The sequence below is a fragment of the Diaporthe citri genome (genome assembly GCF_014595645.1).
Source record: "Diaporthe citri strain NFHF-8-4 chromosome Unknown scaffold_9, whole genome shotgun sequence".
Classification (NCBI taxonomy): Eukaryota; Fungi; Ascomycota; class Sordariomycetes; order Diaporthales; family Diaporthaceae; genus Diaporthe; species Diaporthe citri.
Window position 1 is genome coordinate 409,287 of NW_025064854.1, and position 15,252 is coordinate 424,538.

Consider the following 15,252-nt stretch of genomic DNA (forward strand, 5'->3'; position numbering starts at 1 on the left):
GTGCCGGTTCAGGTCCGACAACCCAGACAGCCAAGTCAGACCCTCGCAAGCCTCCTCGCACTCCGAGTCCAAGTGTATCCTCGGCATTCAAGTCCCGATTTCCTCTGTTCAGCCGCAAGAATAAGTCTATTTCAGAAGCTGCTCCGACCAATGTCTCCGAAAAGAAGGAAAGACCACCTCGAAAAGGCCCCGCCGCAGGAACCGGCCACGAAGGATATGGGCGGCTTGGCCACATTCGGCGACGAAGCGGCAGCATGACTAACAATCCTCGTGCAATGCCTGGGACCATGTCTTCACAAGAGAGCCTTGCGAGCAGCCAGTCAGTTGACCCATTTCTGGCCGAGCGCATGAGTCCTGTTGTTATAGCAGGCGGCTCGATCATCGAGAACAGGAATGTCAGCTTCGATGCCAGTCGCACAGCGAGCGAGCAAAACCTGGCCTTGCCCCGACCTAGCATTGGTTCAAGGAACAATTCGGGGTTGTCTCTATCGTCCCAAGAAGACCGCAACACTCTTTGGCCCTCCGCAATGCCCCACATACCCGTACCAGGGCCCTCCATGGGACCTCGGCGGCCTTCTGATAGCAGCGACTCGGAGGGTCTCAATATGAAGCCGACTTTGGCACTCCGGCGATCACTTCAGAGACTTCAAAACGCGGATCAAGGAAACATGCGTCTTCCTCAGCCCCTCGTTGTACGATCGGGAATGAGCACACCGGCCATGACCAGCCACGATACTTCCATCTTGTCGGATGATTCGCTATACGACCCACGAAGAACGCATGGCCTAGCTAAGATAGACGCCGCACATCCACCACCGAAGAAGTTGTTGAAGAAGCCGAAGTCACCCCGTAAATGGAGTTTGTTTGGTCGTTCGACGGCCCAATCTGCCAGCAAGACCAAGGAGTCAGAGACACCAAAGCCCGTTGCAGCACCAGCAGGCGGGCAGAAGAAGTCTGTGGCATTCTACACGATGATGGATGCTTCGGAACAGGAGGAAGTCCTTCCGGATGTCAAGCAGGTGCTTCGTGAAGCCCAGGCTCCAACAGCATCTTTGCAAGCTCCGCAGGTTCCAAACCAGCAGCGACCTCCAGCGCTGCGAGAACAGCCTCGTGCTGATAAGGAAAATACGGTCCAAGCCAAGCCCCCCAGAGCACCGCAGGTCTCAAAGAGCATCCCGGCTGTGGCCCCGAAGGTCGAACCAAGAAAGTCTTTGGGCCAGCCGACACGGACAACACCGGCCCTAACAACAGCAGCATCATCAACGAGGCCCCCAACCACTCGCTCGAATCGTTTGCCCCAGGTTGGTCGTATTCCGAAGGTCGCTAGCACACGTGCAGAATCAAGCAGGTCTTTCTCCCGACCGTTCAATCGCACCAGCATGCATCAGCAGCCCCCACCCAGCGTACAGGCCTCAGCCGCAGAATTCGTTGCGAAAGGGCCCAGCCCTGCGCAATCTCTGACCTCAACCTCAGAGCCCAAGACTGAGGAGCCGAAGACTGTTGAAAAGGGAGAAAATAAATCGTCGTCGGCCTACAGGCTATCCAGGGATGTTCCGTCCGAAGCAAGCCGCTCACAAAACGAATTCCTGTCTTTCCCTCCACGCAAGGATTCTGAAGGCACCTCGACCACATCTTCCAGCTGCTCAGGCCTCCTCAGCTATTCTGACGCCACAGCCGTCATCCCAGGACCAAATGCTCCTCTGGCTGAGGATGAGGTGTGGGACGAGTACAATGATCTCATGGGCGAGGATGCCCTCAGAGTGCCCCCCTCGGCAGGCTCATCGCAGGGCAAGCCGTTCCATCTCGAGATGTGGGCAAGACACCTTACCAACGAGAAGAACACTCAGCTGGAGTCACCAACCATAGACGCATACGTGGAGTCGGACTGCGAGACAGAATTCGAGGCGGAGGCCCAGGATGAGCCTGCGCCCATGTCCTCCAGCGGTTACAGCTCCGGTCTCACTGCAAAAATTGACGAGACGTTGGAGTCAATTGGAGGGGCGGCTTCTTCTTTCAGCATTAGCGACTTTGTCAGCGGATACGGCGATCGCAACAACAGCCTCAACTCTCAGTCTCAGCTCCAACGCACAAGCACTGCATCATCTCAGAAGGCACGGGTTATTCGAGATTCTCACGCCAGCGGGAGCAGCCAAGGGTCCGATGACAACTCAGCCGTGTCGCAGGTCAACCTTCGTGTTGGCTCGATGACTGTGAGCAAGTGGCTGACCTTTGGTCATGTGCTCTTCAGCCCAGTCAGGGACGAGCTGATTCCGATGACGGGCTCTCTCAAACGACACTCTATCCTGGTGATCGACGGGCTTGGAAATGACGACTGGTCTTTCTACGCGGCCGAGACGTACCCTGCGGCTACGTTCTTTAACCTCTCTCCCCGCTCACCACTACCGACCGAGAGCCAGGGTCCATCATCCAGCGCTCCTCTAAGCCCGCCAAACCACCACCAGATCCAGTACAAGTCACACATGGACAGGTTTCCCTTTGGCTCTCAGAGCTTCACATCTGTGGTGTACCGATTCCCCTCCGCTGTGCCCGAGTCTCACTACCGCAACATCGTCTCCGAGGCTCGTCGCGTGCTGAAGCCGGGAGGTTATATGGAGCTGTCGATCCTTGACATCGATCTGAACAACATGGGGAACCGGGGCCGCCGTGCCGTCCGGCAACTCAAGGAGCGTGTGCACATACGCTCACCAAACGTCAGCCTCGCCTCCAGCTCGGACCTGCTACTACGTCTCCTCGGTCGCAAGGGTTTCACCGACATCAAGACCTGCCGCCTAGGCGTGCCTGTGGCGAGTGCTCTCGCGCCGTCCGAGTCATCTACGTCGGCCTCGTCCTCTGCGAGGACCGGTACCAGGACCGGTCCCACCAGATCCACGAGCGGCAAGGCCAAGAGGGACACGCGAAGTCTCGCCGAGATCATAAGTGATGACGGCCCCATCGCCGACGAGAGCATCACCAAGATGGTTGCCAAGGTCGGGCGGTGGTGGTACGACCGCTGCTACGAAAGCGTCGCGCCTGCTCCTGGCGGCAGGAGCATGTGGAGTGACCCAGCTCTACTTGCCGAGTGCGAGGAGTGGAGGACGACTTTGAAGCTGATGGTGTGCCATGCACGCATGCCAGATGCCCGTGGTCGCCTCGCAAGCATCTGAGAGCCCATCTCACTGGGCCGTCCCTCCCGCTCTCAACTTACTTTCATTTCGAGCGTGCATAGCGACACTTTACTGTTTTTTCTCTCTCTCGAATTCGCGCATGATTTCTTCCAGGCTTTCAACTCATTTCGCCACAGCACTGCGATAGCTGTGGCACCCTCCAGTCCATATCAAGCAGTACGGAGTATCACCAGCATGCGAAATCAAGAACCTGCCATCGCAGGAATTCATAATTAATTCCAAGGGGAAATAAAAACACAAACCAAGATCAAGAGGGCGCGAGCCCGCAAATTACTACCAAGGGTTCACTCTGCGAGGAGTGAGCCTATTTCATGGTGGGGAGTTGAAAATTCACGCCGAGGGAGCGGTTGTACGCACAAAGGCCACCGGTGACACAGGACAGTGGACCTCGAGGCATTGGCAGGCCAACGAACTGAATATTTCCAACCTATGGGCTGGCACCAATACATATTTGTGGTGCGGCAGTCCGTCGAGGCTCGTAGCTTGACGGTACCACCTTCTTTTCATTCCTTTGCTGCAGGATGGCGGGATCGACTTCAGCTGGATTGAGGATTATAGGGGGGCTGTAAACAGACTTCCACACGCCAAGCAACATGGTGTGGAGATGTGGGAGTTTGCACGGCAGGAAACAATAATGATGGGTAATATGATGGGTTATGGGCTGGATCCGTTTCACACTCTTTCTCCCCCTCAGTCAATCCGGTGCCATACTCACCTCGTCAAGACACGTTCACACACACGAGGAAAACCCAATGGATGGCCCAGGGATAGGACAAGAACACACGCTCAGGATGAAGCTACGGATTGTATTTTGCGGTGTGACTTTGTTCACTTGAACAGAGCAACGGAAGTGATCGTGCAAGTTGTTATTGGTCAAGCAAAGTCGATAGAGATACCCCAGTCATTCAATGCAACTGTCTTTACAGTCTCCACAAGATTACCCTACCATCACATCTTCCCATGTGTGTCGTGTCAGAGAATCGCAGTGAAGTCAGGTAGGTACACACTGATGAAACCACATACAATGTAGTCAATTTAGTGATCCCTATGCCTATCCACAATAACACTGTCTCGCCGCCCGCGCCAACCCGATCCGTCTCACTGATACACGCTCCTCCTCCTCCCGCTCTCCCCATCCCGCCGGCCCTTCTCCCTCTCCTTTTCCGGGCCGTCCTCGCCTCCCGCCAGCGACATCCGCCGCGACGCCCTCCAAGCCGGCCGGACCTGCGGGAGCATCTGCTTCTCGATGAAACTCCTCGATACACCCAGGGCCGCCGCGTCTGCCATCGCTCTCTCCATGCGCGGCACGTACCTCGCCCTGATATCGCCATCGCGCACGTGGACGGTGCTGGCGTACACCAGGGCCCACACAGGCTTGACCCCTACCGCCCTCTCGCGGTCCCGGGCGGGCGACGGCGACGGGGCCCGCCTCGTCCTGCCGGGGATGCCGAGGAGCCCCAGGATCGAGCTCCTCCACCCGCCGCTGCCCACCGCCGCCGAGGAAGAGGACGTGGGCGGGTGGCCCACGCTGGCCGCCCGCCGCCGGCTACGATCCTGGTGATGACGACTGTCCCGGCGCCGGCGCTGCTGGTCCCCCTCGCCCTCGCCCCAGGACCGCGCCCGCCTCTCCTCCCTCTTGATCCCTCCCTCCTCCTCGCGCTCCTCTCTCACGGCCTTAGCCACGCTTGCCGAGGTGCACCGCGCGAAGACGTTCCCGCGCACGGGCTCGAAGTCGACCCACAGGTTCTGCCTCTCGTACCGGCCCTTGGCGACGCCCTCGTACAGGTCGAGCTGGCGCTCGTCCTCCGCGCTGATGGCGTATATGAGGCCCTCAACGACGGCCGCGTCGTCGTCATCGCCGTTGCCGTCGCGCCCTCTTCTTCTCCCTTCCCTGTCCTCCTGCGCTGAACGCCTCGGCACCCGCACGACGTTGGCCACGCCGCGCTCGTTGACCTGCCACCTGTGCTCGGGGAGGGTGGCCTTGCCCAGGAAGATGCTGTCCGGGCAGCGGTGGGCCATCTGCTCCGGGCTGAGGTTGCTGCCGTAGGCGAAGTAGAGCCTGTCTGAGGCTGTGATGAGGGGGAGTTTGGATAGCATTGTCTTGTCTTGTTTTTTGTTTTGTTTTCACACCTTGAGCGCGTCTTCCTAGGAGAATTGCGTACGGCACGCAGACAGGTCCCAGGACTCCTCGTGTGTTGAAACAATATCTCGGCGAGGCGACGAGGGTGGGCGTGAGACAACACTGCCGAGCATACTGTATGATATATGCGTAACACGGGGGGCGCCTGCTGAGGGTGTCGCAGAGGACCTCATCGAGCGACCACTGGAGAGACGTGGTCCAGCCCGGCGGCTTCAACCCACAAGCTGTTTCAGGAGCCTCGCATGTGATGGCATTCATCAAGCGCGACTTGACTTCTGACGCTCGGAGGGCTGGTCACGGCCTGGGCCGGCCGGGCCCCGGCCCGGGCTGACTGCCACCCATCTGTGACGACAACGCGGAGCGGACAAGTGCCGCAGTCGAAACGTGAACCAGGTAAAGCTGAAAACCAGTTGCAGTCAGACGTGAAGACGAAATAATGCACTGGTGTGGCTGGGCTGGCTTGGGCCATGACGTTGGTAGCTTGACAAGGTTGACTGACAGCGAGATGCCGTGACCAGCTCCTACCTCTCCAAAGCCCCTCCAAGAGATTATGGGTCTTTCCTGCTTGGAGAATTCAATCAATAGTGGAAGTGCTAATATTTTGGTTGGGGAAAAAAAGCCCGCCTTTTCCTCCAGTCAGGGGCGAATCCGGATGGAAGCCGCCTACCCGTCCAGGGGGCCGTCAACAGACGGCCAGGTAAACGATCAAGTGGACACAAGTGCACGAGTCTCTGAATAATGCTTCTCTCACCGAAGTTTTTTTTTTTATTTATTTATTTTCTGTTCTCCTGCCATGCCTGGCCAGACCAGCATGTATATCTTCTCGCTTTCGACTTGGTCTCATCTCATCAATCATCACCAAGCCTGTGAAAGTTGAGGGACCGAAGACGAGGAAAGGGTGCTGCAACGCACCTCCAAGTTCTTGCAGAGAAGAATAGTCTGTATCATTGGTATCTGGAACGCCGGGCTTTTCCCGCGCGTCCCGCCAAATGCCTCCTCCTTGCTACCCATTAAATATCGCTGCCACTTCTTGTACGCTGGAGCCGATATGTCCTAGACAGGAAGATTCGAACGCGTGAAACAATTGCGTCCCAGGCTAGGCTATGAGGAAATCCCACCTCAGCTGCGCCAATATGATGATGATGTCCCTTCTGTAGTCATCGTCTTCACAAAAAAGTTCCAGAGGCTCATGCATAAGCAAAATAATAAGACGGTTCAAACATGACAGCCAAAATTCCTGCTGGGGCCCCCCTTTGCGCCGCAAACTCCGTTGTACTTTGCTTGGTCCCGCAAGAGAAAGTCAAACGAGTCATCGCATGCCGCGTAAAAGTGTGGATGGATCCACCGGGTGTTTTATCCGTCATCTCGCCAACCCGCTCAGTCCTCCATGGGCACCGTAGGCTTCCCCGCATCGACGATGATCTGCTCGTCTATCTTTTGCTTCGTCTCGCCCCACTCGACCCGTTTCCAGGTCGTGATCCGCCCATCGTTCAAGTCGAGATCAAAGATCCTGATCTTGCGGTGGAAGCCGCCGTACCCTCCGTAACCGCCGAAACCAGAGCCGCCCGCGTAGCACATCCAGAGCTCAGGCTTCTTGGTGTCTGGGTTGGCAGAGAGGGCGCAATATTCATTGGCGTGGTCGCTACGATGAATGTCAGTCTGGAGTTATTGGGCGAACATGAACACAGTAACTTACTGTCCACAGCTAACCATGCTCACGCCCTGCTCGACCAGGGCATCACGGAAGCCAGAGTTGTAATTCGGCGCAGTCACGCCTTCCCTCCACTCGCCCTTGAAGTACTGTTCCGTGTCACGATACTCTGGCAAAGGAATATGAATAAACGCAATATTCAGGTGGAAATGCGTGTACTCCTTGTGCTTCTTCTTCAGGCCCTGCGCCGTCTGCCGGAACCAGTCGATCTGATTCTTCTTGATCCAGTCGTAGCCCTTGAACCGGCGTTCGTCGGGCGAGTACGCATGCGAGTCGAGCAGGTACACGGTCACGGCCGAGTGCTTGGAGCTGCCCTTTGCTAGAATCTCCACGTAGTAGTTGCCTACCCCGTCTATATCTTCTGGCCCGGACTTGGACAGAGAGTAGGGCAAGGTCTCGACCAGCGCCATCTGATTTGCGCGTGTCAAAGCGCCTGCTGCGCCTTCGTCGTCGTGATTGCCGAAAATAGTGACATATGGTACCTTGTGCTTGATCAAGAGCTGCGCGTACTTGAAGATGGCCTTCCAATAGTGTCAATCAGTAGCGCTAACAGTGTAGGTGAAATGGAGGGCCCAACTTACCGACTGCGCGTCTGGGGCGGTATCTCCATTAATCTGATCACCGCTCAAAACAACCAGGTCCGGCTTCTCATCCTCCAAGACCCTGGTGACAAAGTCCAGCGTCCTCGGGTCAGCCTCACACCTCTCACCCTCCGGGCTCTCCGGCATGGCTTCTCTGCAAACCCCGACCCCAGTACTCAGGTGCATGTCCGACACCTGCATGACCTTGAATTTCCCATTCTCTTTTATCCTGGGCTGCGACTTGTACGGATCCTGCTGGCTGCCTCTCCTCACTGTGATATGCGCCGAAGGCACCTTGGGGCCCGCGTCCAGGAGCAGTGGCGTGCCCTTCTCAGGCATCTCCCAGCCGTCGCGCGCCTCGACCGCATCGTCGCCAAACAGGACATCCACGGCGGTGATCGTCCGCTTCGAATCGATGGCGACCTTCTTTGCTGATCTTTTGATCCATAGCCCAGCTTCTCTGGGCTCCCACCTCTCGTCCGCCTGGCCCTTTCTGTTGGTGCCGGGGTCAAGCCGCCCAACGTTGACATCGATGATGACCTTGTCGTCCGAGGTAAGCTCCTCCTCTTTCTTCCTCCTCACATGGATATATGCGCTCGACACCACTGTCCTGCCCAGGTACAGGTCTTTCTCGATGCGATGCCACACGTCCGGGTCGAGGCGACAGGAGGAAAAGACGTTGATGGACGAGCACTTCTTGATGGTGATGTCGGTGATGAGGAGGCCGGCATGATGCTGGGGCATGTACTCATGGATGGCTGAGGGGAGAACGCGGAAGTTTCTGTCGAGGAAGAAGACGACGAGGAAGGTGACGAGGGCAACCGAAGACACTTGGACAATCGTCCTGACCTGTGCCGGGGGTTAGAACATTTGAGGGGTCCCAACAGCACCAGCACACCGGCGCAACGTCTGTGAAAGAAGAAGGGCGGGCGGGCGAGCTTACTATTCGGCGCGTCATGGTGTGAGGTATATGGGACACTTGGGCAGTAGTCACCCAAGCTCGGCTGGTGGCATTGAGGTGGTCAATCCGAGGCAACGAGTCGAGTGGGAGATAGCAAGGCGCGTTGCTTCCAGGGTAGTCGCTGTCAGCACCATGTCCGTGCAAGGAGACTGGGAACTAGATCATTCAAGTACGTATCTAGTAGTCTGGACTGAGAAGAGGATGATGTGGAGTGGACTGGGTGGCGGGTGGACTAGTGTATACGTGAGTGCGACGCAGCAGTGGATGCTCGTTTAGGCGCTGCTCGCCAGAGCTGGGCGGGTCGAGGTTTGAAGATGGGGACGGACACGGTTTGACGGACACGGAGCAGACGGAGGCGGACGGAGGCGCGAAGACTAATAAAGCTCAGCTCACGGGCGAGATGGCACGTCGGGACGTTGGGGAGATCTGGGCTGATCTCTGCAGTGTGTCATAGGTGCTGTGTGCTAACAGGTGCGAAATCATGAGCTACGCTAGCTCCCCTTGTGCTGGCTGCGGCCAGGTCCTTCCTCCTCAGAGCTCTCCTTCCCCCTGCCAGGTCTGCCTCTCTCTCCACACACCACCTCCTGGCAGGCTGGGCACTGGGCACCGGGCACTGGGTGCCTATACACCTAGGCGGTCTGCCTGGTCTGCACGGCATCCCTCTGTCCTCCAGGGCTGGGTCTTGCAGGTCAGAACTCAAAAAAGGGGTCGCCAACCAGGGATCGCCCACGCTGAAATCTGGGGTAGTGGGTTCCCTTACGTGCCGCCGGTGGGATTCCAGGCGCTCGGCCGACTTCCGTGCAACATCGGCTCCGTTTCCACTACCACCAGGCCCAACGGCCTCTTCAGTCTTGACCCTTGTTGAGCTCTGTCTGCCCTGCAAGGGTCTCTCACCACAGGCACCATCTTGCCAACTACAACCTCAAGGTGCTCATTCGCTATGGTCGGCCGGCGACGTGCCGACTTCGATCAACACAAGGACCTGATCATCAAGCTCTACCATGAGAAAACACCATGGTCCAAGATCGAGAGCATCCTGCTCAATGAGCACGGTTGCAGAGCGAAGTCCAGGACAATAATGCGCCGCTTCAAGGAGTGGGACCTCGACTTCCACCGCGTCCAGACAAAAAAATCTGACAACCTTAATGACCAAATCAGATCCTACTGGGAGGACCGGAGCAGCCGCCCAAAGACGGACGAAGAGCTGCTGCAGAAGCTGCTCGCCGACGGCTTCACGGTCAGCCTGAGCGCCATCATCCAAATCCGTAAGGAACTGAAGCTCTACCGGCGGTGGGACGAGAGGCTCGGCAGGTACAGGCCCGACTCGGAGCTCGGCAAGAGGGGCAGGCGGAGGCAGAAGCACTCCGTCTTCACCGAGGCGAAGCTCGCACCTCCGCCTGACGCCTCCGATCCGGAGGATGCCGGGTACCCGGCTCAGCGCGCCGGTCAGCACGACGTGGCACAGCAGCCTTGGAGTCCCGGGGTGCAGAGCATGCAGAGTGATGGTGAGGGCCCGCGGCGGCCTGAGCAGAGCATTCAGCTCTCGCCCCAGGTGGATCTGGCGGCCAGCAGGAGCGCAGACCCAGGCATCACAAGCAGAGATGCGTAAGTGTCTCCACGACCCCGTGTAAGATATGACCGCTTCAGCAGCCCTCGCTCATTTTTGCACGCTGATCTACGAGTAGCCGTATAAAAGCCCTGCTAGACCGCGTCACCATCTTGGAACAGCACTGTCTAGCAAATGGAATCGGCCTGCCGTATGCGGGCACAAGTGCAGATGTGCCTATCCCAGGAACATCAGCATCCCCGGCGGATAGGGGACCTTGGCAGATTGGTGCCAGTTTTCTGCCCTGATCACGGAATTTCAGACCAGACTCTCAAAAGCGTCAGTGACCCTTTCAGCATCCATAGAAACTCACGTGAAAAAAAAAGAAAAAGCCGCAGCGACCCTGTGTCTAGGAGACGCAGGATCTTGTCAAGAGACATAGCGAAGTGGGTGATCCCAATGTCGGAGGTCTGCGGGCCGAGCAGACACGTGCAAAGTGGACGATGCTGTCAGACCGCATTATTAGAGAGCGCTGTCCAGGTGCATGCTCTCCTTGGCTCGCTCAACAAAGTCGTCGGCCTATTACTACCAGGAACCTCTAGTTTGGATTTAAAGAAGAGAACTCAGGGGTCTTCCCACCGTTGAGTTTTAGGACATCGTTCTCCGTGCAAAACATACACATATAGGGAGAGGTCTGAACATGGACCGATGTTATCATACTGGGCACCTCGGCATGGATATATGTAGTAATGCTGTGCACATACTTCAAACAGCTTCTCAAATTTGAGACAGAGTGCGCATGGGCACCATCGATGCTACAGCTATTTTTCAGGACCGGAACCCGGAGTTGGACATATTTGTCATTGTGATATTTCTTGACACACCGTTCGACCCAAACCCAATTCATTCAAAAACTCCACCTTCGCCGTGCAATCCTACCGTTCGATGACCTCTCATGAGCCAGAAACGACGGCAGGGCTAAAGATGTCAAATCAGAACTCCTGTGCTTCCCTGCCGTTCGGGATTGCGCCCTTCCTATTGCTTGCTATCGCTCGCGCTGTGCTGGTGTTTGCCGCCTTTCAAAGCTCATCAAAGTAATTGTTCAACTGTGAATTGTTGACTCTGGGTATTTCCAATGCTCTTGTCTCCCCAACCGCTCTTGTTTGCTTTTGCTGATTGCTCTTGGTTATGTAAAAGACCCTGCCACTTGAAGTCAGGCTCCAGCGACGTCTTGGTCTCCACGGAGCGCAGGAACCGGGTGTGGTGGTAGGCCCCTGTGGTACGACGATTCGTTCATCGTGCGGATCTAGCGCTATCACTGCGATCACGCCCAGCTCCTTGTCGCAGAGCATCACTGTAACTCGGGATCGGAGGCCCGTCCGGCTGGGTCGTGTTGCTCCTACTTCGCGCAGGCACAGTGACTGACGACGCCCCTCTACTTCTCGAAATGCGTATCAAGGGTGTATGCTCGCTTTCGGAACTATTGCGTCGGCTCCCAGCATCCGATGATGCAGGGCTGCTGTAGTCAGGTGGCGGTTGGTTCGGCTCCTGTAGGCCCAGCCCGGCCGCGGGATGCACCGTGGTTCCTCCAGCAGTACCGGCAGCAGCACTGCTAGGCTCGCCGCCGTCATCGTTGGGCACCAGCTGGGCGAGCGAGATGTCAGTGGGACTCCGAGCGGGGCCGGGACTTGTCGGAGAAAGCACCCTAAAGTTTCCAGACCGCGTTCGGCCGTGACCATGTTGAGGCTCGAGACCTGACTGATGCTGTGGCCTGAAGTATGTCTGAACTGAGGGGTTGTTGCCCTGACCCTGGGTTTGCGACCCAGTGTAGCTATCCTTCCTGCCAGCCTCCAGCAAGATGCTGCCGGCTTCGGAACCGTACGGGGGCGGAGGAGCCAGCGAACCAGTCATTGGGGCCAGGCCCCATTTCTTCACATTAGCTTCGATGAAAACAAATCCAGCTTGACCGAAGTTGACGTGGACGGTTGCGGGTCCGTTGGCGCCGACAGCGGGGAAGAAATTCTGATTCTTCATCCCGTGGCACACATCGTCCAGCTTCTTGCCGTTCCGAGTGAAGAAGACGCAGCCTGTTCGGGGACGGTACCCGCAGCCGATGACATCGCCTTGAACGATCTGAGGCCCATAAGGCGTGTGGTTAAATGGCTGATTAAGACGCCTGAAACCGTTTGAGAAGTAGGCTGCCGAGTGCTTGTGGAAGCCTGTCACAAGGTTAGCAATCGTGAAGTGGTGTTCGCGAGGGATATCGCCTCAAAGCGCATACCTGGTAGCCTGAAGAGCGGATACGGCTTGGTGGCCATACCGATAGCAACGAGGGTCGCCTCGGGTTTCTCGTACACCTTGGCCTCCCAATAATACACCTCGTTCTGCTTCGGGACGGGTAGATTCGTCATGACAGTACATTCGGAGTCGAAGAACTCTATCTCTGTGCGACCCTCGACAAAGCAGTTGGCGATCTCGAGTTCCGGCTCGAACTCCCACGCTGAAACACCCTTCTCTTGTATGGCCAGATACTGCGAAAGGGAAATATCGGTTTGGACGGACTCCGGGGGATTTGCCGTGATGAATGCTGTCCTGCTGTTAGCATGGGCGGCCCACTTGGGAGAGATTAGAAATGATGCAACGCACCTTTGGCCCTCAGGTACTCTGTTCGCTGCATATCATCCATAACCTCCAGCGCCTCGGCCTCCTCCTTTGCAAAAGCCTGCTCATCATCGTATTCACCGGGCCTTCCGATCCGGTCGAGCAAGATGCGGCCGGAGTTTGTGTACTTGAAGAAGTAGATGATGACGAAGATGAAACCGATCAGCACGGCGGAGCCGAGAGACGAGAGAAGGCCGATAAGGACGCCATTGAGGGCGTCTGGTGAGCGGCTGGGCGGCATCTCGAGATCTTTGTTCGTGCGACGGTAATCGGATCAAGGTATGAATTGGGTTCGTGGTTGATCGGGTCCCAAGAAGTTACTTCAAGGGTGGCGTTGCCGCCGTGACGCAACCATTCGATAAGAGACTCGCTATGCAGGAGGGACAAGGTGCGAGAAGGAGCAAGCAATCGGTGCTTGGCGGGCAGCCGGCGTCGACAGGTGAAATGAAAACAAAATTGACGCAGTCGTGGTAGCAGAAAGAGATGGATCGTGTGAGAGGGAGTGGCGTGGTGCGCTTGTTGTCGTTCAAAGCGGGCGGGACAAAGTGTGATGCGTCGGTCGGTCGGTCGGTCGGTCGGTTGTTCTGGCTATGGCTCTGCCCGCTGGCGCTGGGACACTGGGGCACTGGGGCTCTTGTGGGCTTGGCCGGCTGGTTGGTTGGCTGGGTGCCCAGGCAGGATTGGTGCGGCAGGGTCTGGAATCAGAGGGACTTCAGCTGCAGGCTAGCGCAGCAGCAACAGCGAAGGAGGGTGGAGTCTGAGAGCCCGAATCTGAGGATGAGGTTGAGATCGAGGGCGTTACGGATCAAGAGCCGCAGCGAGTCGCTCGTCACAAAGAGAAAAAGTGAGGCTTGGGTATCCTAGGGCAGCGAGAAGAGAAGACACAGGCAATGAAGTGAAGGCGATCCGCATTACAAAGATATCGACGGGGGAGTGGGTGTGGATGTGAGGGTGATGGCGAGGAGAGAGTTGGGGAGGGTTCCAGAGTTGGAGACGCAGTCTGTGTCTGTCTGCCCAGGTTGGATACGGATAGGCGGGTGGGTCATGATTTGGCTGCGGTCCTGTCTTTGAACTGCGGGTGAGCCACCGCACTGCTGGCGTCTGGGTGTCTGGGACGGGGCCAGTGGCCAAGGAGGAGCCTGCTTCAGACCCTCAGAGACGCCCTTGCTCTGTCCTGGTGGGCCGCCACTTCTGTTCCGTGTCCCCGTCTGGGCCCGCTGTTAGGGACAGGCTGTTGCGAGACATACCACCACTATCAGGGCACAGCCGCCGGATAGTGCAGGGTGGTGTGCCAAGAACGCAGTGACGCGCTCCTCCTGCGAGGTGGATCTCGAGACATCAGCTTGATCAGCTCGAGCTCCCTTGCTCACCTTGCCTGAGTGTCAAGACTCTAATACACAGGAGAGTAGACTAGATAGCCATTACGGCACGTGTCTGCCCACTAGACTGCACAAGCACGCACGCTATAGGACATCTAATATCAGGGAGCAATGACGACTCACACTCATGCGCCGTCACACAATATCCCGCCAGCCCACACTCCCTAGGACCCGCGCAGTTCATGCCCGGTTCATGCTGTGGGCTGTCCTCCCTCGCACCCGTTTCTGCCCGCATGAACCCCCCCCCCCCCCCCGGCCCTAGCTGCGGGTCTGACGACCACGGCCTCGACAAACTGGACGGCTCCCACGGCCAGGTTTCATCAGCCGCAGCCTGTTTCGTGAGTCGTGTACACTGGCTGAGCTGTGCTGGCGTTCCACACATAAATACGGCAATGATGGAAGTGGGAGTTGGCCCGGTGCAGAGCCATTCAGCCCTGGACCACCGAGGCCCGCCCGCGCCTATAATTAACCTCCGTCCATCGTGGTCCAAAAGCCAGCCCATCAACGACCTCACCCGCCAAACCGCCGTTTGACATATGCTTTGGTCTTGTTTCTCCTGCCGCTCAACCAGAGCCACAGCTGCTGTGCACGGCTGGGAAGGAGGCGCAATGGTGCCTGTCCATCGAGCCGCCTCCCTTTGCTAATAATACATTTAAGCTTATGCCTCCCGGCCTGTCACCTCACACCCTGCCCATTTCACATGGCAATTGACGGCCGCAGATCTCAATCTAAACAAGTTTCGAGCAGCTCAATTGCCCTTTGCCAGCGTGTGTCAGAGTGTACATGACAGCCGAGACAGCGATCGACCGCCCTCGTCTCCTGCAGCCAATGAATTGAGTGAGCGCTCCAGCAGGCCGAGGCCGACGGGACATCTAGGAACCAAAGCAACACTGGAACATCAGCTCTGCTGCGGTCGATATACCTCTTTTCTCTCGCACCTACGACCGTGCATCCGCCTGCACAGCACACAGCCTTGTCGAAGGGCCGTGGTTTCCGTTCAAGGTCAGGCGTCTTGTGATTAACTGCCGGGGCTGACATCTCGTTTGGGCCGTGGAAGCCTCACCTAGACTAGGCAAATTGGATTCTCA

At 57.2% G+C, this 15,252-nt stretch overlaps 5 protein-coding genes across 5 annotated transcripts; 2 read left to right on the top strand and 3 right to left on the bottom strand.

Annotated features, from left to right (window-relative positions):
* Positions 1 to 719: 719 nt before the first annotated feature.
* On the top strand, positions 720 to 3,164 carry INS49_015271 (uncharacterized protein; the record flags this gene model as incomplete). Its single annotated transcript, XM_043175953.1, has 3 exons — positions 720 to 1,067; positions 1,151 to 1,301; positions 1,474 to 3,164. 3 exons carry the CDS (start codon positions 720 to 722, stop codon positions 3,162 to 3,164), a joined length of 2,190 nt encoding a protein of 729 aa, XP_043019408.1.
* Positions 3,165 to 4,283: 1,119 nt separating this feature from the next.
* Positions 4,284 to 5,282, bottom strand: INS49_015272 (uncharacterized protein; the record flags this gene model as incomplete). The annotated part of the gene is made up of 1 exon (XM_043175954.1): positions 4,284 to 5,282. The coding sequence occupies one exon, from the start codon at positions 5,280 to 5,282 to the stop codon at positions 4,284 to 4,286; it is 999 nt and encodes a 332-aa protein (XP_043019409.1).
* Positions 5,283 to 6,702: 1,420 nt separating this feature from the next.
* On the bottom strand, positions 6,703 to 8,575 carry INS49_015273 (uncharacterized protein; the record flags this gene model as incomplete). Its single annotated transcript, XM_043175955.1, has 4 exons — positions 6,703 to 6,967; positions 7,022 to 7,557; positions 7,618 to 8,466; positions 8,561 to 8,575. 4 exons carry the CDS (start codon positions 8,573 to 8,575, stop codon positions 6,703 to 6,705), a joined length of 1,665 nt encoding a protein of 554 aa, XP_043019410.1.
* Positions 8,576 to 9,518: 943 nt separating this feature from the next.
* Positions 9,519 to 10,432, top strand: INS49_015274 (uncharacterized protein; the record flags this gene model as incomplete). Its single annotated transcript, XM_043175956.1, has 2 exons — positions 9,519 to 10,183; positions 10,264 to 10,432. 2 exons carry the CDS (start codon positions 9,519 to 9,521, stop codon positions 10,430 to 10,432), a joined length of 834 nt encoding a protein of 277 aa, XP_043019411.1.
* Positions 10,433 to 11,213: 781 nt separating this feature from the next.
* On the bottom strand, positions 11,214 to 13,026 carry INS49_015275 (uncharacterized protein; the record flags this gene model as incomplete). The annotated part of the gene is made up of 4 exons (XM_043175957.1): positions 11,214 to 11,398; positions 11,606 to 12,343; positions 12,406 to 12,711; positions 12,771 to 13,026. 4 exons carry the CDS (start codon positions 13,024 to 13,026, stop codon positions 11,214 to 11,216), a joined length of 1,485 nt encoding a protein of 494 aa, XP_043019412.1.
* Positions 13,027 to 15,252: the final 2,226 nt, after the last annotated feature.